A 27,909-nucleotide genomic window follows, 5' to 3' on the forward strand; every position below is an offset into this window, starting at 1 on the left:
TAAAAGTCCCATTTCTAAATCTACTCGCAAACTATTCCCACCAGTCAGTCCATATGAATCTAGCCAGCAGGTTTTAATGAGAACAGGACTTAAATTCTTAGGACTCACCTGGCATAGGATTGGAGAGATGCTTTCTCACGGTCAACTCTAACAATCAGTGTCTCCAACACTCTCTTCTTGTGACCACAGGTATGTTCACCTGGTACCTACCAACCAACCTTCTGGTTTATTTTCATGTAAAAATCTTGTAAGTTTTCCCTTTCCTACTAATACACTTCTGTAGCTAAATATCTATGCCTTTTAAGATCATACATTTCCATTAGCATTATCAGTTATACTCATAAGTGCTGCAAATCATACAACCAACTTTTACATGCAGTTTTACATAAAAGTAGTTTGTAAGTTTAATACAAAAGTTATTAGCAAAACCAGTGCTACTAATTGACTTAATTCAACAAGCATTTACTGATCACCTACTATGTTCAGGGAACTGTTCTCCACGAAGGGAAACTCAGAGACACAACAGTCTCTGGCATAAAAGTTTCTAATCAATGGAAGAGTGAGGGTTTCACAAGCATTCAAAGCATAATGACTGGTGCCACCATACAGAAACAGCAAGGGTTGTGTAAGCACAAAAGAGGGAATAATGAACTCCAGAGGTGCAGGTGGCTTTGGAAATGGACCTCAAAGGATGAGGGCGATTTTAATAGTAGACAAAAATTCATTTACAAGCAGCCTTGCTCCTCAGCAAATTATCAAAAAGGAAATATGCCAGTCATGGAGAAAGCTAATATTCAAGTGATATATGTTGGATAAGTTAACCCAATGAAAAAATTTTATATTTTTATAAAATACACTATCTTCACATTTTAAAAATATACTATCTATTGATTTGTCAAAGGTAGACCTTACCAACTATTTTACCATACTCACTAGTTTTGAAATCAAACTATTACATTATAAATACCTGGAGGCAGGGCTATGAGTTAGTCATTTTTGTGTTCCTTCTTGATGCCCTGCTCATAGTAGGGGTATCTGGGTTCCTGTGGTTGTAAATGACAGAAAACCAGCAGGACCGCATGAAGCAATAAGGGAATTTTCTCAGTTCCTGTACCAAACAATAAAAGGGGCACAATGGAGCCAGCATCAGATAGGATGTCGAAAGCACCATCAGGGCTCTCTCTCTTTCGCCTGTAGTCTCTTCCTCTCAGGCCACTTTTCCCAGGAGGCTGAAAACCTGGCTGCAACCGGTTCTGGGTTTTCACTCTCAATGACTTCCCACTAGAGAAAGGTCTTTACACCTCTGATTGGCCTGTTGGAGGTCATGTTCCCCTCCATGGGCCTATCACTGAAGCCAGGGGGCGGGTTCTACAATGGGCTCAATGTGGGTCACAGAAGAAAGGAGAGGGAAGAGGTATCAGGAAGACAAAAGCAATGACCTCTATAATGTTTAATAAAGGTTTCTTCTGCCGCATATCAGGCTGTTCTGAACCAATTTTATGATGCTAAGCATAAAACACATCCGCATTTAGGCCGGTTTTACTTGCCAAGTTTTAAATTGTCCCTTTGTAGCCTGAAAGCCTTAGCACATCCCCCACACCAGGTCTGCCTGAAACTAAGAGACCTCTCGCGTCTTCAAGGCTCCAAGTCCACAGTCTGAGGTAAATGCACGGCCGGCAATCGGCTTCACAGGACAGAGACTCGGAGATTACAGTTATCGAAACACGGATATCCAGGACACCCAACCGCTGTCAGCGTGCCCAGGAAGAAAATGTAAGAACTGCTAGTTATTTAAAACTGCCAGGGTGGAGAAGACAACCAGATTCCTGTCACCAGTCCAGCTAGGGAAAAGGTGCTGCAAAGGCATGAGGAAGTGAGAGGAAGTCTGGAGAGGAGAGGAGTCCACACACGGTGGAGGTGGGGGGGGGTGCTCCTGGGTCAAGAAGAGCATTTGGCACACAGCAACATTTTCAAATCATTATTCTAAATGACCGTGAGTAAAATAAAGGTAACACAAATGAACACATCACTCCTCTGCAGAGTGAGTTCCAAACAGTAGCTAAGTCAGTTTCAGTATTCTTCATATAAAGTGCTTAGCCAGACCTTCCATGGCCAAGGAACTGCCCGTGTTCCTCCCTCTACCTGCCCGTCTCAGCAGGAATGGCAACTCCTCCATCCTTTCAATTGCTTAGACCCAAAACCATGCCACCTCCCTTGACTCTTCTCTTTCTCTCGGATCCCACATCAAATTCATTCTCGGATTCTGTTGGTTCTACCTTCAACAGAGGTACCAAATCTGGCCAGTTTGCACCATTTTCACCGCTACTACTACCCTGGTACCCAGTGCTGCCATCCCCCACCTGTACTATGGCAGTAGCCTTCCAACTGGTCTCCTCACTTCCCAACCTTGCTCCATTATTCTCAACCAGCAGCCAAAGTAAGTTCTCAAAAATAGTATGTCAAATTCCATTACTCCCATCCCCAAAACCTCCACAATGGTTTCCCATGTTTCTCAGAATAAAATACAAAACTCTTACCTGAACCTCAAGGTATCCCTAATCATCTCCTTGTGACCTCCTCTTCTAACACTCTCCCTTACTAGGAAAATAAGCTCCTGCCTCAGGACCTTTGCAATTGCTCTTCCTTTGCCTGAAACAGCCACATGCTTAATTCCGCTAATTCCTCAGGTCTGCCCTCAAACCTCACTGTTTTTTAGAATACAAGATCCGAGGGAGGACTTTATTTTGGTTGCTGCTGCATCCTTGGCATTTAGGATGGTACTGAACACAGAGCAGGCACTCAATTATTATTTGTCCAATGCATAAATGAAATGGAAGAATAGGCTGAACAATCATAAAGGTAACATCTGTCAGTGATGGAAATAAGAACTATTTTCAAAATTGTAAATTAGAACGCTATTTTTCTCATGTGAGTCAAACATGGAACAGGGAAAAAGCCTGTTTTGCAAACTTTTCCACCAGTTTCCCCAAAGGCCAAGAAAGAACAGCACTGCAGGGGAACTTGGTATTAAAGTCACCGCCCCCTCTAAGAAGCCCCAGCTTTCTTTGAGTTTTAGCTTAACATGTCAATTGACTTCTGCATTCCACTCTATAAACAGCTGTGCCACCAAGGAAACTTTATTCTCTAGAAAGATGCAACCTGTTTCTCCAGGTACCGACATGCTTTGGAGAAACATGTACCGTGTTTGTAGAAGCAAGAATGTATAAAAATATCTAGCACAATGCCAAGAGCTCAATAATGGGTGACTATCATTATTACTGCTGAAAACAGTACTAGACCTATTAACCCCACTTTCAAAGACACAAGCAAAGGCACAGAGGATAAAGTAACTTGCCAGTATAATACAATTAATCTGTAAGATATCAAAAACTATTCATTATACTTGAATTTTGTTATATGAATTATTTTACAGATGGAAAAGCCTTGGAAATCTATTCTATATGGCTAGTGTCTAGTTAGAGGCCTAGAGAGGGCCAGAGATTTGCCCAAGGTCCCCTAGATGATTTCCAAACATAGGCAGTGCTTGAGCTCAGATGTCCCAATACTACTAAATCATGGTACTTTTCAATCAGCATTAAGTGAATGAATGAATTCTAGAACAAGCCACTGCATACAGTAGGCTCCCAATTGTTGAATGAATGAACAATCATGAAAACACATCTGGAGCTATGATAGATGTTTTCATATTCATCAGCAAATTTCATCCTCATAATAATTTTATATGGGAAACCAAACTCTTCATTTTACAGACCAGAAAACCCAAGTTCCAAAAAGTTAATGGCTTACACAACATGCATGCTTACTGAGTGACAAAGCCAAGTTGAAACCCAAATATTCAGAACATCTGACAATACTTGAGGAGCTTGACAAAAAAATAATTTTTCAGGTAACCAAAAATTACCAAAGTGCCATCAAGTACGCAATATTTTCAAAATTTTATTTTGATGGAATTTAAAAGTGCATACACACTCAAACATAATATGTTGATGCCGTTATTATGTTTGTTATACATAAATGTGTTTCAGGAGCTACTGGAAATTTTCAGCAGTTTGTCCCTCCATTGAATGGCCCAAAGCAACTATGTATTTTAAGTTCTTATTCCTACTTTAATAGTCTTTTTGAATACTTTTGTTCTCCATTATATCGTCAGCAGAGACTCTTTCTCCTATACTTACAACTCTTCGTATGCATAAACTGAGATAAAAATCATCAGGCTTATTAAAACTGTGTACAAACTTGGAATGAATACTACCTAGTATCATGGGTTGAATTGTGTTCTCTCAAAAGATATTGACGTTCTAACCCCCAGTACATGTGACTGTGACCTTATTTGGAAATAGGCTTCTGCAGATAATCAAGTGAAGATGAGGTCATTGGGGTGGACTCAAATCCAGTATGACTGGTGTCCTTATAAAAGGGGGAAATTTGGATGCAGAGACACACATGCACACAGGAAGAACACCATGAGATGAGTTATGCTATCATAAGCCTAGAAACTACCAGAAGCTGGGCAAGAGGCCTGGAACAGACCCTTCCCTACCGCCTTCAGAGGGAGAGTGGCCTTGTGGACACCTTGAGCTCAGACTTTTAGCCTCCAGAATTGTGAGACAATAAATTTCTGTTGTTTAAGCACTGGTTTGTGATACTTTGTTACAGCAACCCAAGAAAACTAATATAACTATATTTGGATGAAGGCCTGAGGCATTTTTCCTGAATTTGTTCACCTCTGGATTCTCAACTATAGCCTCAGTTTGTAATGCAGTTTTTGTAATAAGCTGGATATTAGTACATAAAACCAACCACATTGCTGATCAGTGTTAAGTCCTGTGAGGCTGGAAGGACTATGAGTGGACTAATAAATTATTTTTGCTTATCTCTCAATTTTAGTCAAATTTCTTTCAAATGAAAGGTTTAAAAAAAATAGGCCAAGCATGGTGGCTCACACCTATAATCCCAGCACTTTTGAAGGTCAAGGCTGGCGGATCACTTGAGCTCAGGAGTTCAAGACCAGCCTGGGTAATATGGTGAAACTGCATCTCTACCAAAAATACAAAAATTAGCCTGGTGTGGTGGCACATGCCTGTGGTCCCAGCTACTCAGGAGGCTGAAGCAGAAGGATAACTTGAGCCCGGGAAGCAGAGGCTGCAGTGAGTCATGACTGCACCACTGCATTCCAGCCTGGGCAACAGAGTGAGACCCTGTCTCAAAAAAAAAAAAAAGACATTACTAAAAAAGGCCTTCCCTTACTAGGGCTACTTAGAGATATCCAAACAAAAAAATACACTCATCCTTACATCCTTACTCACGTTTCAGCAAATTAATAAAATCTTTTCTTTTGTTGAAAAGATAGGTTGAATTTACTTGCCAAAAGGCCAATCTCAAGACCAAAATGGGACTGGTTAGTCCACGGATTGATTACTTGCTCCCTTACCCTTTCATGCACCTCTGTATTACAAAAGGCACATAGAATCTGTCCCCTCAAGCAATCAGAAGTAAATTTACCATGGCTACCACATCATTATCAGAAAAATTGTCTGCTAAGGCTGATAAATCGGTTGATTATCTGCTTCCCTGACTTTTATTTCTTTTTGTATAAATGTTTTCATTTTAACATTACCAATACTTGTTAGAAGATCAGTAATAAATTACCAAACTACTGAAATCGCCGGGAAGTCTTTACTAGGTCAAAGAACCTAACAAAAATGAACACCCCCAACAGCCCTAACCATATAACAATGCATTCTACAGTCTAAGAAATAGCATTCTATGGATAGATAAATGGCTACTTATCAAAATCTTAGCTTATACATAAAATGATACATTTCTTTGTAGACACACACACACACACACACACACACACACACACACCCCAAGAGCATTGGCATCATGTACCTTGTAATGAAACATATTATAGTCATCATCATTCTGTCTGCCAAAGAAAAACTTCATACAGTAAGTCCTTTATTTACTAAAAATATACATATATCCAGAAAGAAAAGGGCCGTGGGAGACAAGAGACTTAGCAAGGGAAAAGAGACAAAATAGCTTTTTATTTAGTGCTTAAATACATATAAAACAAAAGCTGCAAGGAGGCAGCTTCCCCTAACACGCCCCCTGCAACCCACCAACACATTCACAAAATGATATTGGTGCAATTTATTGTATGAGAATATTTTTTATCAGTTATGCACAAGAAGCCATGAGAGCAAAGGACAATCCATTTCAAGGACAGCCCTAACTCAAAGTTAACTTTAAACACTGATTTAGGCCAACAGTTTTAACCTTTACTCCTACTAGGCTTTGTGCCAGGGCTGCTATCAAGTGGTCAAATGTATTCTTATTCCTTGTCTCCTTTTATTTTCCCTGCCCACCTTCTGGTACGCACAGAAGTCAACAACAGAGAGCAAAAAACAACAACAATTAACAAAACTGCAGTCAACCAACAAGCTAAGCTAATTCCAAGGGCCAGGATACCCCACAGCTAAATTAACATTCCCTTAACAACTAAAGTCCAATGGTTTTATCCATTTAATTCTCTTTGAAGAATCCTGAAGGTACCTTCCTTTCTTCTCAGGCATTCCTCAGGCATGCCCTTGGGGTTTTCACTAAGAGGGCTTTTCTAGATTTTTCACCTAAAAGAAATCCAGCACTGTTTTCTAGGGCTTTGTCACCAGCAGGGATGCTCCAGAGGAGCCATTCATTCCATCCCCAACAAAACTCGGATGCTTCTTGTCTTAGCTGATTCCATGTTGCTAAAACAGAATACTTAAGACTGGGTAATTTATAAGGAACAGAAATTTACTACCTCATGGTTCTGCAGCCCTTGGGGCCACACGTAGTGCAGGTCTTCTTGCTGCATCATGACAACAGAAGGCATCCTGTGCTGAGGGAGAACAAGAGCAAGAGATGGCCAAATTCACTTTTATAAAAACTCATTCTCTTGGCCGGGTGCGGTGGCTCACACCTATAATCTCAGCCCTTTGGGAGGCTGAGGCAGGCGAATCATCTGAGGTTGGGAGTTCAAGACCAGCCTGATCAACATGGAGAAATTCCGTCTCTACTAAAAATGCAAAATTAGTCGGGCATGATGGCACATACCTGTAATTCCAGCTACTCAGGAGGCTGAGGCAGGAGAATCGCTTGAACCTGGGAGGCAGAGGTTGCCATGAGCTGAGATTGAGCCATTGCACTCCAGCCCAGGCAACAAGAGCGAAACTCCGTATCAAAAAAAAAAAAAAAAAAAAATCACTCTCCCAATAACCAGCACACTCCTGAGATAAGGATACTAATCCATTCATAGGGCAGAGCTCTCCTGACCTAATCACCCCTTAAAGGTTCCACCTCTCAATACTGTTGCATTGAGGATTGAGTTTCTAACATATGAATTCTGGGGGACACATTCAAACCACAGCATTCCACCCTTGGCTCCAAAAATTCATGTCCTTCTCACATGCGAAATATATTCATTCCATCACAATAGCCCCAAAAGTCTTAACTTCTTTCATCATCAACTCAAAAATCCAAAAGTCCACAGTCTAATCTAAATTAGATATGGGTGAGACTCAAGGTACAATCCATCCCGAGACAAATTTCCCTCCAGCTGTAAGCCTGTAAAATTAAACAAGTTATCCACTTCCAAAATACAATGGTGGGACAGGCATAGAATAGGCATTCTCATTCCAAAGGGAGAAATAGGCAAGAGAATGGGGTAACTGGTCCTGAGTAAGTCCAAAACCCAACAGGCAAAACAATATTAAATCTTAAGATGCCAGAATAATCTCCTTTGACTCCATGTCCCCAATCCCCTGTACACTGGGGTGGGGGTTGGGCCGCCAAGGCCTCAGGTAGCCCCACCCCAAAGGCTTTGCTGGGTTCAGTTCATCCAAGGGTTGGTCTTGTGCCTGCAGCTTTCCCAGCCTGAAACTACATGCTCCCCTACTTCTACAGCTCCACTAGGCATTGCCCTAGTTGGGGGCTCCCTGCATCAGCTCTGCTTCTGCAGAAAGTCTCTGCCTGGGCCCCCAGGCGGTTATGAAATCTAGATGAAGGAAGCCATATGCCCACAGCTCTTGAATTTTGAGCACCTGCACACTTCTACCACATGAACATAGCCAAGATTTGCTGCTTACACCTTCCAAAGCTGTGACACCTGGGGTGAACTGGGGGCATGATCTGTACTGGAATGTGGGGAGCAAAGACTTACAGCAGCAAGCCCGGTGTCTCAAGGGCACCCGAGGCCTCTCTTTTGACATTTCCTTTCCCCAGGCCTTGGCACTCTGGGCCTGTGATGGAAGGGGAGCACTGGTGATTTCCAAAGTACCTTTGGGGTCATTCTCTCATCGTCCTTTGGTTTCCTTCTATCCATGTTAATCTCCTTATCAATCAATCAGTTGCTTGGTCACATCTATGGTTTCCTCTCCTGAAAATGTTCTTTCATTCTCTGCTACATGGCCAGGCTGAGAATCCTTCAGATTCCTCATTTCTGTTTCCCTTTTAATTATAAATTCCATCTTTAAATCATTTCTCTCTTCTCTCATTTTACTGTATGAAGTTAATAGAAGCCATGTAGCTCCTTCAACATTTTGCTTAGAAATTTCTCTCAAGAGATACCCTAGTTGATGGCTTTTAAATTCTGCCTTCCTAAAAGCCCGAGGGTATGGACACAATTCGGCCAAGTTCTTTGCCACATCATAACAAGGATGGCCTTTACTCCAGTTTCCAATAATCCCTCTTTTCTAACTGAGATCTCATCAGAATGGCCTTTACTGTCCATATTTCTACCAACATTCTGATCACAGCCCCTTAATTAATCTCTAAGAAGTTTCTTAGTTTACCACTAGCTCTCTTCTTCTGAGCCTTCACCAGAATTGCCCTTAATGCTCTGTTTATAACAATCTAGGCTTTTTCTAACCTGCTCCTCCAAATTCTTCTAGCATCTATCCATTACCCAGTTCCAGAACCACTTCCACATTTTCAAATATTTGTTATAGCAAGAGCCCCACTTCTTAGTACCAATTTTCTGTCTCAGTCCATTTATGTTGCTATAACAAAACACGCAAGACTGGGTAATTTGTAAAGAACTGAAATGTATTGGGCTCACAGTTCTGAAGGCTGGGAAGTCCAAGATCAAGGGGCTGCATCTTGTGAGGGCCTTCTTGCTGCATCATAACATAGTAGAAGGTATCACTTGGAGAGACAGAGAGCAAGAGAGGGCCAAACTAGTTTTTGTAACAAACCCACTCCCATGATAATAATATTAATCCAGCTATGAAGCCAGAGTTTCTTAAGGTCCCTCTTGATTACCTCTTAAAGGCCCCATCTCTCAACACTGTTGCACTGGCAATCGTTTCAAACCCATGAACTTTGGGGAACACACTCAAATCATAGAACTTTGGAAAATGCATCAAGTGGTAAGATTGAAGTTTGGGAACATGCTCTACTGCTACTTTGGATAAGGGTCAACTCCAAGGTAGCTGGTCCAAAAAAAAAAAAAAGAAAAAGAAAAAACAACATTCATATGCCATTTCCTGGGAGTGACCACTTATATTATTCCTACATCAGTTCCTCTGGTTCTTGACCTTTTTGGGTGACTGTTAAGTGCCCTAATTTTGTGTTTGAATAAAAACACCACTTCTTTTTCACCTAGGAACTGTCTGCAGTTCTGTAGCTGCAACATTCCCACATATTATAAGAATTTCATTAACCAGCTTATCCTCCACCCAAAACTGGTATTTTAAAAGGAGAGTGAAAATATATTGGGCAATTTAAAGAAGTTATTTGAAAAACACAAGTTTGAAAAGCTTTTGATATATTAGGTTGGGGCAGAACGTAATTACGGTTTTGCCATTACTCTTAATAGTAAAAACATCAGTTGCTTTTGCACCAATCTAATAAATTTGCTCAACTAATCAGGCTTTGTTTTAAATCTTTGTTTTGAAGTTACTTACAGAAAACCTAACTTTTAAGAAAAATTTCCACATTAATATCAGCAGTAGTAAATCTGACTTTATGTTTTGCGGGGCACATATGGTCTCTGTTCTTATATTTTGTTGATGTTGTTGTTTTAAACAACCTTTAAAAACATAAAAACTATTCTTAGCTCAAGGCAAAAAAAAAAAACAAACAACAGGCTGCAGTTTGCAGACTTCTGCTCTGCAGAACAGGTACTTTTCCTTTATAAAAAAAAAGCGGAATGGTGCTCTAAAACAGCGATGAACTAAGATTGCACCACTGCACTCCAGCCTGGGCAAAAAAAGTAAGACCCAGTCTCAAAAAAAAAAAAAAAAAAAAAAAAAATTCCAATATATGGCAACAAGTTTCATCATCATCTTTTTAATCCAGCCACTGGTGTAAGTCATTGAGCACCTTTGTGCCTCAGTTTCTTCATCTATAAAATAAGGGGTTAGGATGGATCAGTGGTTTCCAAACCACACATAGAGGAAGCCTGGGGCTCTCGGGCAAGGTTGGGCTCTATGGATCCACCCCCAGCTCTCTCACCCCAGCACACACCCAGCCTGCACAGCCCTGCTTTGTCTTTGATCTTTTCTACATAGTGGAGCTCTCCATAAAGACAAGGAAGGGTTCCACCTATTTTGTTTTGTTTTGAAAGCCACTGTTTTAGATGACCTCAGGGATCTTCCTGGTGCAAATCCTCTATGAGTCCACTTTGGGTCATCAATCATTATCTAATCATCTTATTGGGGACTAAGTGTCAGGTAAATAGAAATGATTTAAAATCCTATATTGAGCCAGGCGCAGTGTCTCACACCTATAATCCCAGCACTTTGGGAGGCTGAGGTGGGGTGTCACTTGAGGCCAGGAGTTTGAGACCTGCCTGGGCAACATAGCAAGACTCCTATCTCTACAAAAAGTTTAAAAATTACCCAGGGCTGGTGGCATGTGCCTCTAGTACCAGCTACTTGGGAGGCTAAGGTGGGAGGATCACTTGAGACCAGTAAGTGGAGGCTGCAGTTAGCTGTGATCACACCACTGCACTCCAGCCTGGATGACAAGAGTAAGATCCTGTCTCAAAAATTAAAAACAAATCCTATATTGAGTATTTAAAAGAGGAGAGGCAAAAACAAGAAAGATCTTATTCTAAGGGACCATCTGTACTTGTTCAGATTTGTGGAAATTCACTGGATAGCCAAATCAAGAGAGTTCCCAAGTCCCACACATACTCATGAAAGGGAGAGCTCATTCCTGCATCTCTCTGCTTAGAGCACTGGGAAAAACAGAATGCTTTAGCAAAGGAAGGACCACTGAGCTGAGACTCCGAGACCTGGTTCCACTTTGAATTTGGAATTTACCAGCTATATAACTTCCGATGTTTATTTAACAACAATTGAAGACCCTACTATAAACGAACTCTTAGACATGGTATGAGGAATACAGTGATGAACCAGAAATATGAAGAATGCTCTGTCCCCCATTACTCAAATCCGTCATCCATAAAGTAGGGTAATAATACTGTTCTCTCTCCCATACATGGTGGTCCTGCCGAGATGGCCAAGTACATGTAAACTGCAAAGCATGGATAACATTAAACCAGAAACCTGTAGATTCTCCTCCTTTTAAGTAAATAAAATATAATCAACTCCAACAATTCACTAATATTGGTGAAACAGGGCCACAATAAGTTTTGTATAGCAAAAAATCTATTTATACAGCATGAAACAGCATGGCAAAATACAAAGGGCACAAGCTTTGGAACCAGACACTCCCACTTGAATCTTATCCTGCTATACACTAGGCCCATCTGAAGTCTACAAGCACCTTCTCCTGTTTAGAGTATAAGACACTAATATCTGCAATTGTGCATAGTTATGTAAAAGTAAATTCGCATTATGTAAGTAAAGCACCTGGCACAAAGTTGACACTTAGTGAATAATAGCTTTCCCTTTTTCCCAGGCACCTAGAAATCTCAGATGAGAAAACATTATGTTTTAAAGAGGATGGCTTACCTCAGAACTGTTGATATGGTTACCCAGCTCTATATCATAATCACCCCAACCAAAGAAGACAGGAAACTTCTGGTTGTTATGACCATGGAATCCAGATGCAGAATATGCCCAGTCATCAGGAAAATCTGACAGTCTTGGCACAGTTTGAGGACAGAAAGAGAGCAACAGCCAATAGCTGAGGGGAGACTCCACAGCCTGGAATGTGCCACAGACTTCCAACCACAAAAGTTCTCTCTTGCACTTAGACGGTGGTATCCCCTGCAGCATAGGCCATGGCCTCTGCTCTTCTGGGCAAGTCTCCTCGGGAAGGGAGGAGAAGCATGTGACTCCCTCCAGTCGTCTCCAGGATACATTCACGCGAATGTCCAGGGTACTGTTCATCGCCTCCTATACCCAGCCCGGGACAATTTAGGCAAATCATTTTCTCATTTTTGAAAGAGGAAGACAGCAGGAGATGGTCTCTAAAGTCCTTTCCACCTCTAAAACCCTTTGATTCTGTGACCCAGTCTTAACTTCTTTGTTTATTCATTCAGCAGTGTTTATGAAACACCTCCTATGGGATTCCCCCCTTCTTAACTTCATTCATTTGCTCATTCAACAATATTAACAGAACATCTCCTATTTCTTGGATTCTGTGACCAGCTCTTTACTTCTCCCTTCAATCATTTATTCAGCACTATTTATTGACCACCTACTATAATCAATTACTGTTATGTGCAAGAATGTACAAAAATGAATAAGAAAGTCCGTGCCCTTTAAAAGCTCACAGTTAATAAGAACATCGATTAGTAAGCAAGTATACTATGCACACGAAGTTATTATGATAGGGCTATGGGAACCAGGGGAGGAGATGCCTAATTCTACCCAGCAGGTGGGACAATGGAGGAGGGGAAGCAGGAAAGGCTTCTCAGAGAACTGAGTGTTGCAGGCTAAGTAGGAGGTTATCAGGCACATAAATGAGTTGAAGATATTTCAGAAACAGAGAAAAGAACATGCCAAGAAAAGGAGGTATAAGTATGATTTGCAGAACAGATAGATCAGTAAGAATGAAACAAGGAGTCTACAACATGGCAGAGGAAAGGGGCTCAGATGACAAAGCATCTTCTAGATTTTGCTTCTTGGCAAAGTCTAGAAGTCCAGACTTTATCCTTTTAGAAAAATGCCTAAAAGATCTTAAATAGGATTATCTGGATTACATGAGTGTTTTAGAAAGTCTGCCATGGTGGCAGTGTGGAGACTGGATTATAGAGGCAGGGGTTGGGGAGGGGAGAGGTGAGACTCAGGCAAAAAAAAAAAAAAAAAAAAGAGGTCAGCTGGCAACCATTTCAATTCTCTTTGAGAAAAAATATGAGTGTAAACCAAAGCAGTGGCAGGGGGTGGGCATGATTTATTCTAGAGATATTTGGGAAGCAGAACCAACAAAACTAGGTGGGGAAGAAATTCAATGAGGGGAGGAAAAGGAAGGGGGTGGCATTTGGATTACAGTCAGGTTTCTGTCTCAGATGAGTGGGTTCATGGACGATGAGGACAGCAACCCAGAAAAAGAAGACACGAAGACCAGAAATACTCCTAGTTCCCCAAGACTGGAAATCTTAGTCATCTCTTCTTTGCTACCATGCAGTCTCCAAGATAAATCATGCTGGACCGAGGCACTCACTGGACTTCTCCTACAACAGGGGTTCCAGGAAATCATAACGGGTACCAGGATAAATATAGAGCATCTTCACAGACCAAAACTGATATATACATATTTACAAGAAACAAAGGTAATTTGACTGATGAGTTATTGAAAACATTACTTTTAGTCTAAACCAACAGATATACAGTATAATGCACATTATAAGATAATTCAAAGATACATCAAGGAAATCTCACAGAAGCTGTGAGAACCGTCGTGAGTTTAGGGTTCTCCATCTTCAGGATTCTTTGCCTTTTGGGGTCTTTGCTGAAAATATTCAAAGTGCTACATTATAGCATTACCTAGTAAAGCTGAAGATGCACATGCACCAAGATGTGGCATTTCCATTACTATGTAGACACCTTAGAGTAGTGGTTCTCAAAGTGTGGTGTGTGGACCCCTATGTGTCTGTGAGACCCTTTCAGGGATCCTCAAGATCAAAACTGTTTTTATAATAATACTAAGCTATCATTTGCCTTTATTACTCCGTTGACATCTGTAATGATGATACAAAAGCAATGATGGGTAAAACTATTGGGACCTTAGCTTGAATCACAGCAACAGCAATAAACCATACTGGTAATGATTTCATTCTTCACTGCTGCACATATTTAGAAAACTAACACACAAACACAAAAACAAAACAAGGAGAAAAGCCCTGCCAGTTTCACTTAAGAATGTCTTTGATGAAGCAGTAAAAATTATTTTCATTGAAGACTGACCCTTGAGTAAACATCTTTTTAATAACACATGTAATGAAATACATGCATAAAGCACTTCTGCTATCACCAAAGTACGGTGGCTGTCTCAAGGAAAAGGACATGTGTGACTGAGTTAAGAGCCGAACTAGCCAATTTTTCCTTGAACATCACTTTTAATTGAAAGGATAACTGACTATGGTCATTCAAGTATGGGTATTTGGCAGACTCTTCATTGGAAATGAAAAGTAAGACTGATACTTCAAGGAAAAACTGACAGTGTTTGTTGCCAACAATAAAACTCAAGCTTTCAAGCAAGAATTAAAATTTTGGAAAACATGTGTCTTACACTGTGAATTTGACAGCTTCCCAATACAGTCCTTAAAGACCTCTCAGATAACATCAGTGTTGATATTAATAATTTTTTTTTATATTTTATAACAAAATGTGTCAACATTTGGTAGATCTACATAACTCAGTGAACCAATATTTTCCAAATGTCCAACACAAGATGTTCTATGCACATTGATCCATTCAAAGCACAAGAGAGACCAGTAGATTTTAATGCTACAAAATATGAAAAGGTTATTGAGATGTTTTGATTAATCATTGCAACTAATCTTTAAGAAGCTACCTCGTTTTGAGTCTTGGTGTAATATCAATGAATATTCACAATTATCTGAAAAGACTATTACATATTGGTGTGAAGTCAGATTTTCTTCAGATATGCCATCCAAAACATGTCACAGATTGAATGCAGGCCAGGTGCGGCGGTTCATGCCTATAATACCAGCACTTTGGGAGGCCGAGGCAGGCGGATCACCTGAGGCCAGGAGTTCAAGACCAGCCTGGCCAACATGGTGAGAACCCATCTCTATTAAAAATGTAAAAAAAAAAAGATTAGCCAGGCCCAGTGGCAGGCACCTGTAATCCCAGCTACTTGGGAGGCTGAGGCAGGAGAATTGCTTGAACCCAGGAGGCAGAGGCTGCGCCACTGCACTCCAGCCTGGGCAACAGAGGGAGACTCCATCTCAAAAAAAAAGACTGAATGCCGTAGCAAATAGGAGACTCTCGTTGTCTTCTGTTAATTCAGGCATTAGAGATTTGCAAAAATATAAAATAATGCTACTCTTCTCACTAAATCTCTTTTGGAAAATACATTTTTATTAAAATATGCTATTTATAGTTAACATGTAATGGGTTAGAATCAGTATTTTTAATAACATATTTAATTTCTCAGTTTTAATCTCTACCATGATATAGATAAATAGATACAATGCATATGTACAAAAGGTTTTTGGAGTTTAGGGGTCCTGGTAAAAAGGTCCTAAAACCAAAATGTTTGAGAACCAGTGTCTTAGAGAAATTCACACTCGGGCTAAACTGATATGTACATGCATGTTCACAGCAGCGCTGTTCAAAACAGCAAAAAAAAAAAAAAGTGGAAACAAAAGCAAACATCCATTGTGGTATGTTTCTACAGTGAAATACTGGAGAGCAGTGAAAATGAATGTGCCAGAGCTACATGCATCAACATGGATAAATCCCAGAAAGGTAACCATTGAATGAAACACCAAGGTGCAGAACACACACTGTACACTAACACTGTTACACATCTCAAAGACAAGCAAAACTAAGCAATATGGTAAAGTCCAGAGAAAAACCAAGGAAACAATAAACAGAGAATTTAGGGTAACTCTTAGGAGACAGGGGCAGGAGAAGAATACACGAACAAGTTCAATAGCATTAAAACTAGTTAAACTGGGCGGTAGGTTTACAGATGTTTGTTGTCACTATGCTTTTCATTATATATGTATAGATGTTAGATATACTATTTTTTGTTAAGAGCACATACTATACCGCCTTCAAAGGGAGACACAGCATTAGAATACTCCTTGCTGATTATTGAGGAACCAAAGAGGTAAGGGACGGGTAAGAGGGGAGGGCAAGCCCTGGCTGAGTGTCTGCAGCACTGGCCCTGAGAAGCTGGTTTGAGGCAGGGCTCTCCCAACAGCCCCTTCAGGGATCACATCCACTGCCATCCACCTGAGTTTGGCTTTTCAACAGCTTTCCCTACTTGAAAAGGCCACTTCTTCATTTAGGCCATCACCTTCCACCTCCATTTTTATCACTGTGAAAGAAACTACCACACTTCACAGTTGATTTTTGAGATGTAATCAAACCACTCAATTTAGCAATCATAATCTCTTATCTGGGCCAACCCCTTCCATATTTTTCCTACTTCTTATCTTTACATCACTAATATGGCCCCTCTGGTTCAATGAAGTCCCTTATCTTAGTGTCTCTCACATAAATGAACTTTTGGTTTATTTTGCCCTGTTTTGGTTAATGTATTAGTCTGTTATCACACACTGCTAATAAAGACATACCCGAGACTGGGTAATTTATAAAGGAAAGAGGTTTAATTGACTCACAGTTCCAGATGGCTGGGGAGGCCTCACGATCACAGTAGAAGGCAAAGGAGGAGCAAAGTCACATCTTACATGGCAGCAGGTAAGAGAGTGTGTGCAGAGGAACTCCCGTTTATAAAACCATCAGATCTCATGAGACTATTCACTATCACGAGAACACCACAGGAAAGACCCATCCCCATGATTCAATTACCTCCCACTAGATCCCTGCCATGACATGTGGGAATTATGTGAGCTACAATTCAAGATGAGATTTGGGTGGGGACACAGCAAAACCATATCAGCTAATGACATTTCTTCTTCTTGGAATGTTCTCTCCTCTCTGCTCAGGATCTAAGTCCATCGCTTCCTTGAGGATGCTTTATATGTCATTCCTCTTTGAGAATCTTTTACCCATCACACTTGCTCTGTGTTTCCTCAAACATTTACACATCTAACTGATAGTATATGGTCTTGCACTTGTTACCATATTGATTTGACTTATCCTCTGTGATTATTTCGTGTCAACATTTGAAAGAACTATCAGCAGAGGTTGTATCCTACAGAACTTCTGTGAGCCAGGTAAATGCTCAAAAGTTTTCCTTAATGAATGAGCACTAAGTGGGGGTTACAACTCTTAGCCAATCAAATGGTCACTGCTCTAACATGACACCATGTCGCCACACACCTCTACTCCCAAAAGGCTCTCAATTCAGTATAGTGAAAGACGTGTTCCCCTGCTATGGGAACAGATTTCCAACTTTAAATAGAAACCAAGCAAAGCAGCACTTTAGAGAATTGTTTCCTGAAATATTAAACAATTTTAGAGTTCAACGCTTCTCATCTCACCCCACATTACTTGAAGTCCTTAGAAAATCACCCCCAACGGGTGGTTGAACCAGCTTCTTCATAAACACAACATCTGCTGTTTTATTTTTGGATAGTTTTATTTATTCAACAAGTCTTATCAAATCAAATGTATATTCCTTCTAACTTCTATCCTATTGGTCCTACTCTCTGTTTTCTGATTAGCACTTCATAAGTTTATGAAAATACTTTTCAAGCTGAATTTTAATTATTTGTTTCCATCTCTTTCTCTGCTCACTTGTCTCTGAGCTCCTTGAGAGCAGGGACCATGCTCTATTCAGTTCCACAAATTCCCAATCCTTGACACACTTTGCTCAGTTAGTGCTGGTGAAATGAATGAATGAATGAATGAACAAATGAAGTATCGGTTATCACACACAAGCTGGGAATTTAGGATGAATAACAATTTACTCCCTTTTTCACTTGAAAGAACTTCATATATTTGAATGTAGCGATCATGCACAATTTTTATCCACCCCCACTCTTAAGTATTCCCAATTGCCTCAATAACTAATTTCTCATATGATGATTTCAAGAGCCTACAACATTCTAGTTGCCTCCCTTCTTGAGAGCAGTTTATCAATTTCTCCCTTTAAATCAGTGTAACCAATCTGGGATTCAATACTATAGATGGGTTGAATCAGTTTGTAAGAGTGATGTTGCCACCCTTGTTCTGAATTCCATACTTAAATTCTTTTAGCCAACTATGCTGAAATGTACCAATTTTTCAAATAAAGGCCAAGTTTTAAATATTAATTGTTGATTAACAGTGGTTATCTCTGGGGGTGGAAGTTGGGATGAGGGGACTTTCATACTTAAACATTATTGCATGGGTTTAATTATTTATACTAAGCATGTACTACTACTCTTGTCATTAAAAGCCAATATCAATTTTTAAAAATAAATTAATAGTTAATATTTGTGTTTTCTATGGTTTCAGCCTTATGGAGTATGTCCAAGTCACGTTTAAGCTTCTCATACTTTTTCTCTTCTTCTGCACATATTTTTTCACCTATCAACAAGTATTTGAGTAGCCATTTGTGCACAGCACTTCTCTCTAACTACGATCTAGTAGCCAACCCAAACCCTACTTCTAGATTGTGAAATTTCTCTCTTTCTATAAATGTCACAAAGCAGCTCACTGTAATTTGATTTCTCACTTTCTTAAGGTCAGATTAAAACCCAGTAAGTTATTATTTGAAGTTTGCCTTCCCCTAGAAGGGAGAAATCATATAGCACATTTCAGTAACGTTTCCTGGAGCGTAGGGTCTCCCACACTTTGTTTCCTCCCAAATACAGCTGTGTTTCATGCTCTAGAGAGGACTGTTGGGTTAACAAGTAGGGCCAAACAAGTGCAGATTAGAAAACGCCGCCTAATTCTAGGCCATTACGCAAAGGCAGTGCTCTCCATATGGAGCACATAATTCAGGCCTCAGACAGTGTCACTGCATGTGACTCCATTCTACTTCTCTCTGCTTAGTCCCTGCTCTCAAGGAGCTCAGAGACAAGTGAGCAGAGAAAGAGATGGAAACAAATAATTAAAATTCAGCTTGAAAAGTATTTTCATAAACTTATGAAGTGCTGATTAGAAAACAGAGAGTAGGACCAATAAGGTAGAAGTTAGAAGATACATTTGATTTGATAAGACTGAGATGAACTCACATCTTAAGTCTTTGAGGAGGGAAATATTATTGGCAGCAGAGGTTTTCATGAATCATGGGGCCATCACGTTCCATCAACACCTAAGGGGTTCTCCTCCTGTAGTGGAGGGGCTCTAAGCAATTTATAGTGGCCAAAACCATCTCCTTCAGGCTGTGAAATCCCATGTAGATTTCACAGACCTACAGCTGCACTGTGTCTCAAGAGACCATCAAATGGTCCAGCCCTTGGTAGTGCTGACACTGGTGACTACAAGCTAGTTTCTTCCTTTCTCTGGGTCTGTGTCCACTTCTGTCCAATCAGTGGGAGAAGCAGCCCTTCCCTGCCCACCTCACAGGCAGATGATAAAGTGCTTCATGAAGAATGAAGCATAATACAAACAGAAGGTTTGGGTAATGTACTGTTTTCCGTTTTACATGATGGAGCTACTTAAGCACAGAGATGGTTAAGTGACTTGCCCAAGGTCACACAGCCAGTGAAAAACCTTGGTGATGGGAGAGTTTAAGGGAGAAGACTGCAGTCTGTGTCTCCTGTCTACTGTAGGTTCCTTCCATGAGTCTCTCTGGTTTCCAACCTCGAGGAGTTGCAGTCCATTACCCAGCTGATTTTAGGGTTTTAGGAGCCTGAAAAATTACCGTCAATAAGCTGACCAGGCTCACCATCTCCTGTCTTTATTTTTGGCTGAAATGATAACATCCCAGAGTGGGAGTTCTGGTTAGTTCAGGGGTCCTCAATTCGGGATTAAGCAAATGAATCACATCACCCAGGGAGCTTTTAAAAGACGTTCATGCTCAAGCTCCACTCTGGGTCAATTCAACTTAAATCTCTGGGGGTGTTTGTATTTTTTAAAAATCTCCCAGGTGATTCTAATACATCTGGTTGAGAACCACTGGGTTGGCTGATGGTGATCAGAAACTGACGGACAGCAATAGTTGTCCTTGACTAATTACATAATACAGTTCAAGCAATCCTCAGTTGACATGAATTCACACCTCAAGTGTGTTAATATGGCCAGCATTTACTGTGCACATACCCTATGCCAGACACAAATCTAAAATATCTACATGTATAAGCTGACTTAGTCTCAGAGAACCTACAATGGTCTCCCACTTCACAGATGAGAAAAACAGGCAGATAACTGCAGTAACTCGCTAGTGTCATGGCTACAATGTGGTGTTGCCAGGATCTTAATCCCTATACGGCTTCTTGATACTGCCATCAAATGTGCTAGACAACACCTGAGACTCAGTGATGAATGGAAAGATCAAAGAATGCTGGGGAATGCAGAACACTTTCTAATCCAAACGCCTACAGGGATCAGGAGGTAAGATACCTGAGGGAGGCGGGCAGGTGTATATGCATATGGGGACATGGTGGCCGAGTGGCAGGAACTGTGGCAGACTGACGAGCACATGCCTGGGGAATGGAGACAGCCGCCACCGACTACAGCAGATTGCTGCCATGTGGGGAGGTGGGCCCAGTGCGAGTGACTCTTCCAAGTTTTCAAAGGAAGCTGGAAATTTGGATTTTTATATGAAACCTCCGATTTCCAAAATGTTGTCTCAAGTTTTTAAACAGTATCTGTGTGGGGCAAAACACATTACTATGGCACCAGCTTGTAACCTACGATATGATCTCTCTTTCCCACTGTACTCACATATACGCAACCCCATCCTTCATTTAAGATTCATTGCATGTATTCTCTTCATTTGGTTCTCTGTGATTAGAAACAGCAGACCCTGCCTTTCCTCCTTTCTGTGTAAATAAACTATTACCTATATAACATATGGAACACCTAATATAAATTTCCTCTGTGTTACTCTAACCAGTGGGCTGCCTGTTGAACAGAAGAATAAATAAATATTTATGGAATACCTATTCTCTAATTTGAGTCTCACTCTAAGTGTCTAAAGGAGGATTTAGTATCCTCACTTTATAGTAAAATCTGGTTATAATGCATACGATTATTACACAACTTAGATATAATTCAGGTCAAATCATATAAACAGAGAAACTCATTCCTATAGTAAAAGCCTAATATAATATTGTTGGCCTATGAAACAAGTATTAGTCAAGCCCTACAATAATAGCCTTGTAAAAGAATTTTACCATATCATATTATTATTACTGACCACCCCAGTGAGATATATTGAGGAAAAAAAACCATAGAAACCACCAAAAAGTTCCAGGTCAGAAATATCTGTAATCTATTCACAATCTAAACAAACTGAAACACCTTTCACATACTTAATAATAAGTAATATTTATTAAGTCCTTTCTATGCAGCAGGCACTAATTAGGCATGATTTTGTGTATATGTATAATATTTACATTTGTATATGTATTCAATTAATCCTTCTAATAGCTCTGTGACACAGAAACTATTATCACTATTTAAAGATGAGTAAAGTGGAGGACAGGGAAGATAAGCAATTTGCCCAAGGTCACACAGCTAGTCAGTGTCAAAGCTGGGCTCTGAACAGCCTGGCCCCAGAGTTTGTACGTTTGACTGCTGCCCTACGAACTTCGAAAGCACATGAATCCTGTTTCTACTTTAGTTGTGCCATACACAGTAGACAAAGTTAAAGAGGGCACAGTCACAAATGATACTTTCTCCCTCTCATTACAAAACAACAACAAAAGCTTTTTAAAATACAGCACCAGACCACCTAAGATACTAGCACTATGTAACCTTAGAAACATCTATCACCCTCCACAAGCACAGTAGCTTGTTTCAAAAGCTCAGATAAGCAGAGTGCTACTGATCAATCATGGAAAAGATCATTTTTTCCTGGCCTTCTTCAGTCTCCTTTGAAGGCCAGCTTCTTCAGCACACTCAAAACAATTCACCCTGAGATCCACATCTCTCTCTCACCCCTTTTCTTTTTCCCTTCACATCACAATTCTAATGGGGGCTAACCACTTTTCCGACCCATGTAGAAATGACCAAAGAAAAAGAGACAGAGAGAGAGGTTATTTTAGGGTTTGCTTTTTCAGGCCCTAGCCTCCAAGAAGGTCCATGCATTTCTTCCTTGCTGGTAGAGAAACTTGGTTGAATTAGGATTTTCTTAAAAACAGAAGCAAAGTGTATCTAAACCCTGATCACTTAAGAACTCCAAAGACAGAACTTCAGGGGTAAAAGCTGTTTTTTATAAGAAGGGAATGGACAGTCGGAAACAATACCCTTTTTAGGCACACTGAATCTGCTGCATTTAGTATAACCCTAGGTCAGACTGTGAAAGCAGAGTTGCTAAAGGCCACATTCTGACCTCAGATCGTGGGCGCGTATCACTGTGCATTTTATAAAATTAGCTACAGTGCAGCCTCTCTCTGTGTGTGTGCTCGCGTGTGTGTACATGCAGTGAAGCTTTTATAAAATAAACAGCAACATGTACCCATGCCATTTAAGACTAGTATCAAGCCAAAGTCTGATTTTAATTTATGAAACTACTTTGTAACTACAACAATTCTATCCCAAGGTGGGTCCCTGGGGAATGACAGGAGTCATCAGAGAGGCCCCTGCCTCAGCACTTAGTCACACACTATTCTCCAATATCATAAAAAATAACTTACAGAGAGAGGACAGAAATACAAAAAACTTGCTCCCAAACAGAAGGGAGAAAGCAGCCAGAAACGTCAGCCCATCAAGTACTCTTAGCTATTTCTAAGGTTTGTGCTTCACACATTATTCTCTTATAAAATATGATAGAAGACATTTTGGCTACCATGAACTATTAAGTGTTTTGTACACTTAGCCCTAGATGGAATGAATTACTGAGCTACACCTAGCAAAGCAGGAGACAGAAAAGTGTACCTCAGAAACAGGCACCATCATTTACAATCTATACCTTTAAAATGTGGTTCTAAGAGTACATTAACTAAGCCAATATAGTAATGAAATCTGATGAAAAAAAGCTCACATCCTACCATAACTGGCCTGGTCTGGATGTTTTTCCAATAAGAGAAAATCTAAAATCTATGCCTTCACCACAAAGCTCATGGTCTTTTAAAACCTTAGGCTGGAAATCCTTAACGCCCCCTAAAGCCCTATTCTGTAGGTCATACTCTGATTATCTTGTTCTGTGATCAGTCTGATTAAATTATACAAAATTACCAATACATCACTCAGAATGGAGAGATTAGCTCCAGCCTACTCTGTTTATTTTTCTTTGTCCTGTCCTAATACTCCAGTGGATATTTAAAAATGAAGAATGGAGGAAGACATGGCAACTTCAAACGGGGACAAAGGATATATTAACCTCATCTCAGAAATACACTGCCTTCAGCTTTCACAGATGGCACTGTTGACCAGTCATAGAAACAGGTGTAGCAATGTGGGCTCCACCATCATTTCCCTCTCTCACCTTGTGCTGCAGTCTGAATGTTGGTGTCCCTCCAAAATTCATGTTGAAACTTAATCCCCAATGTGATAGTATTAGAGATGGGGCCTTTGGGAGGTGACTAGATCGTGAGGGTAGAGCCCTCAAGAAAGGGATTAGTGCGTTTATAAAAGCGGCCCTAGGGAGCTTGTGTGCCCCTTCCACTATACAAAGACACAGCAAAAAGGTACCATCATTGAAGCAGAGATTGAGCCCTCAGCAAACACTGAATCTGCTGGCACCTTGATCTCAGACTTCCCAACTTCCAGAACTGTAGGCAATACACTTCTACTGTTTATAAAATACTCAGTTTAAGATATTTAGTTACAGCAGCCAATGGTCTGAGACACCTTGTCATCTTTAAGTCCAAAGATACCAATTTGCTTATAAGTGACCAGGGTTAATGACAGTGGATGAGAGTTTTTCTCTTTTGTGAAACTAACTTGTCCAGACAGGATCCGAATGCAAACTACTGGCATTACTTAAGTAAACTAGTTTACCAACCCAGCCAGGCACCATACATTTCCAATCCAGCCTTTTCTACAAGAACATGTTGACATTAATAGAACTCCTTGTATTTTTTTTTTTGTGAGACGGAGTCTTGCTCTGTTGAGCAGGCTGGAGTGTAGTGGCACAATCTCGGCTCACTGCAAACTCCGTCTCCCGGGTTCGCGCCATTCTCCTGCCTCAGCCTGCCGAGTAGCTGGGACCTCAGGCGCCCGCCAGCACGCCCGGCTAATTTTTTGTGTTTTTAGTAGAGACGGGGTTTCACCATGTTAGCCAGGATGGTCTCGATCTCCTGACCTTGTGATCCACCCGCCTCGGCCTCCCAAACTGCTGGGATTACAGGCATGAGCCACCGCGCCCAGCTGAACTCCTTGTATTTTAAACCTACTTCTGACCTCAGGAGAAGCCCACGTCGTCACTCCACCAACACACTCTCCCTTAGGTGTGCCTATAGTCTTTGTCCATCTGATTTTACAAGCCTCACAAGACAGAGATTTTCTACATTTCCCTTGGAAGTCTACTAATAGAGGCCATTCAGACTCTAAAATCTCAAATGCACAGCAAGCTCTAACACTGGCCGAAAGCTGTCCAATTTATACTTCTCCAGCATGACTTATTAACACTTTGTGCAGCGAGACTTGTCAACTCACATCAGCTGTGTCATCCCCAGAGTGAGATGGCAGCATGCAGGTAAATTAAAAATCAATTTTTTTATTAGAAACTATTTTGAAGCATGAGAAGGAATGTGATTTTGAGTTATCTTTCCTATTTTAACAGGAAAGCTCAGTGATACCCTACTTACTATATAGGAATACAGGGATGTTCTTTTAGAGAACAGATAGGCGTTATTATCCAACATCAACCTAGACTACTTCTGGGTACCTTGGAATCATTAGCTCTGGATGACAGCATCAGCGAAATATTTTGCTACTTCAGACTCAAATTTTTTCTCACGTGATCCCTGCCACAGTTAGTCAGGAGGTACTGCCCGGTCACTGCAAAAATTAATAAAAATAAATAAAGGAAAAGAGTTCAATCTTTCTTTCTCTTTCATTAGACATAAAAAGACTGGTAAAATGATAAAAATAAGACATCCTGTTGCTTTTCAGTCATTTTGCTTCCTAATTTTACTAGAAAGCAAGAGAGAATTTTAAAAAGTTTTGTTAATGAAGAACACAATAACCTGATCTGGTCTTGACCCACAACTGAGTAAACAATGAAAATACTGGAATAACAAAACAACTGCTTGATTAACTTTTCCTTTGTGTTCCCCCTCGGGAAGAGGCATCAGGCAAATTTCCAATGGTAAATATAATAGGATCTAAACTTGTACACATTTATGTGTAAGTTGAAACTAATGAAGAAATAAGTGATCACCAATGGTAAAAAAAAAAAAAAGAAAAAAAAGATTTACAGACGTAACCAACACAAGAGAACACCCTTCCTCATCCTTTCCCTCTTCAGTTTGTGATTCCAAATGTAAAAACGTTCATAAAGTGCCTAGTCCCATGCGTGGTAACAGTCACAGCGTCAGTTAGCCACACAGTTACCCACTCTTCCATTTTCTTAGGCTGACAAACTTTTTAAAGTTATCCAGTTCAGGATTCTGCTAAAGACAAGCAGGTGCTATAGCTCAAAGGGCCTCTTGGACATTTTTTGAAATATAGTATTGGACCTTGTTAATGGAAAGAACTTTTGTAAAAGAGCCATCAACAACAGCAGAATCATATTTAAATCCCAAAATGATAATTACTGTTCTAGGCCAAGAAATAAAGGCTGTATCTTGTGTAATAATTTTTAAAACCACCCCTCAAAAATAGTGTAGGTTTAATACTCTTTGCTTAGGGTCACCTGCAGAAGTTAATACAGGACTTCTTTTGATTTGTAGACAGTAAGATCGCCATTCAACCCTACAGTATAGGCCATCTTTTTCTGTATATGTATAAGGCCCATATAACACAACAAACACAGATACAAACACACACACTTACTTCAGAGGCCCAAGAGGAAATGGCTGTGTAGAATTTTAAATCAGAAACCTAAGGCTTAGGTTAGTAGTGTCAGGTTAAAGGCTAACCCATCTCCAAAGCTAATTCGGTTCTGAACAGTCCCCTGGGTGTCTAGCTGAACAGAAGGAGCTAGGAAACCTTAGCAGGCCGGAGCCCAGACTGGGGAATTGCTGGGACTCTGTGCCAGGGGCTGAGGCTCACCCCAGACTTGGTATCAGATAATACCAAGTGCTAGTCTGGATTTCCAGGACTAATCCACTCCAGGGTGGAACTTCCAGGTTCCCTGGTGTCTGTGCTGTGTAGTGGGAGGACTTTGGGCTTTGTAGATCCAGACTGTGTCTGGCTAGTATTGTACTTAATATCAGAAAAATAGATCCAACACAGAAAGAGTCTATAAGTAGCAATGCTTTATGCTGTAGAATCCTTAGGGGGGTGCAGACACAGGGAGAGAACTAAGAGGAAGTGGAAAGACCTCCGAATTTTCTATAGATTCAGTTTTCATAAGTTCCTTTTTTTGTATTCTAATTTGCACTTCTTAAATGTGTTCACAGGTTCTACAGATTCTTAAAACAATATATTAACAGTGGCTATTAACCGCTTTTGTATTTACTCAAAAGGGCTCTTTGGCTTCAAAAACAGTTTTCCCCCTCTCATTCCTTCAAGATCTTCCTTCTCCTCCTCCGTTACACACTCCTTTCTTTTAGAGTCAACTTTTAAATCTGCCCCTATTAAACTTCTTAAAACCCTGAGATGACTTCTAGGAGGAATATTTAATCCCTAGACTTACTATATTTTAAGTTTGATACAAAACATTACTCCAGCGAAAGAGAAATCTTCCTCTCACATATAAACAAACAAACAAACAAAGTGTCTAGCATTAAAACTGGGACTTAGAGCTACAATTATATTCGACATTAAATACAAATTAACACTAATTTTTCCCAAAGTCAATAATTACTACTTCACACTACTTGCAAGTTTCAAGCCTCACTCAGCACTTAGCAAGCCTTGGGTGACTGTGACTGAACTGCAAAATACACCATTTGCCCAGAAATTGCAAAGTCCAAACGCAAACTGCTTTAAAAACATGTGTAAAACATACTTAGCACAGGCAACACACATCCACAAAATAGCATTCAATGCAAAGGTAAGTGGAACAGCTTAGAAAATTAAGGCCTCCCTTTCAAAACTGCAGGGACTTTTACGGTGTTTCCAAAGGTAATTGCTTCTTACTTCAGTAAAAGTGACTTTATGTGACTGAAAGAGGGAGGTGATTTTTTTTAAGTGAGTGGGTAACAGGATTCAATCAGACAGCAAAGTAGGAGAGCCCACTCTCAAAATATAACTTCATCACCAGGCACCGACGCGCAGGAAAGGCCCACCAAGCACACGAGCTAAAATGGAGCCTGAATTTCCTCTCAGACGGAGAGGGTAGTCGCAGGAGGTCAGGGTCAAGGTCATCAGCAGGGCAGGCTGCAGCTGCCCGACTGCACTACACACAAGAGGAGGGAAGGCGTTCCATCTCTGTCACAGACGAAACAGATAAATCCCTTCTCCTCTCCCACCCTCCCTCTAACCCCGCCAACATTTTTTTTTTTTTTTTTAAAGCAGGGGGAGAAGAGAAGAAAGGGAAAATGACCAAATAACCTCACCGCCCTGTTTTCGCACACAAGCTCATCAGCTCCCAAAGTTGCCATCTAAGGGCAAGTTCGCAGAG

At 40.5% G+C, this 27,909-nt stretch overlaps 1 protein-coding gene across 6 annotated transcripts in view; it reads right to left on the minus strand.

Moving 5' to 3' along the window:
* Positions 1 to 27,909, minus strand: part of ZNF827 (zinc finger protein 827) — a 175,053-nt gene that overhangs the window by 144,199 nt on the left and 2,945 nt on the right. The window contains exons 1-2 of one of the 6 annotated variants that reach the window (XM_054554539.2): positions 968 to 27,804; positions 109 to 206 (exon numbers count right to left, since the gene is read on the minus strand). The exons of 4 other annotated variants lie outside the window; for them this stretch is intronic. In XM_054554539.2, coding sequence (XP_054410514.1) covers positions 109 to 115 — 7 coding nt within the window. In that variant the 5' untranslated portion in view covers positions 116 to 206; positions 968 to 27,804. Of the gene's footprint in view, positions 1 to 108; positions 27,805 to 27,909 lie in introns of those variants that run through there. One more of the 6 variants, XM_054554538.2, reaches the window with a different exon arrangement.

The sequence above is a fragment of the Pongo abelii genome, chromosome 3, assembly GCF_028885655.2.
Source record: "Pongo abelii isolate AG06213 chromosome 3, NHGRI_mPonAbe1-v2.0_pri, whole genome shotgun sequence".
NCBI classification, from domain to species: Eukaryota; Metazoa; Chordata; class Mammalia; order Primates; family Hominidae; genus Pongo; species Pongo abelii.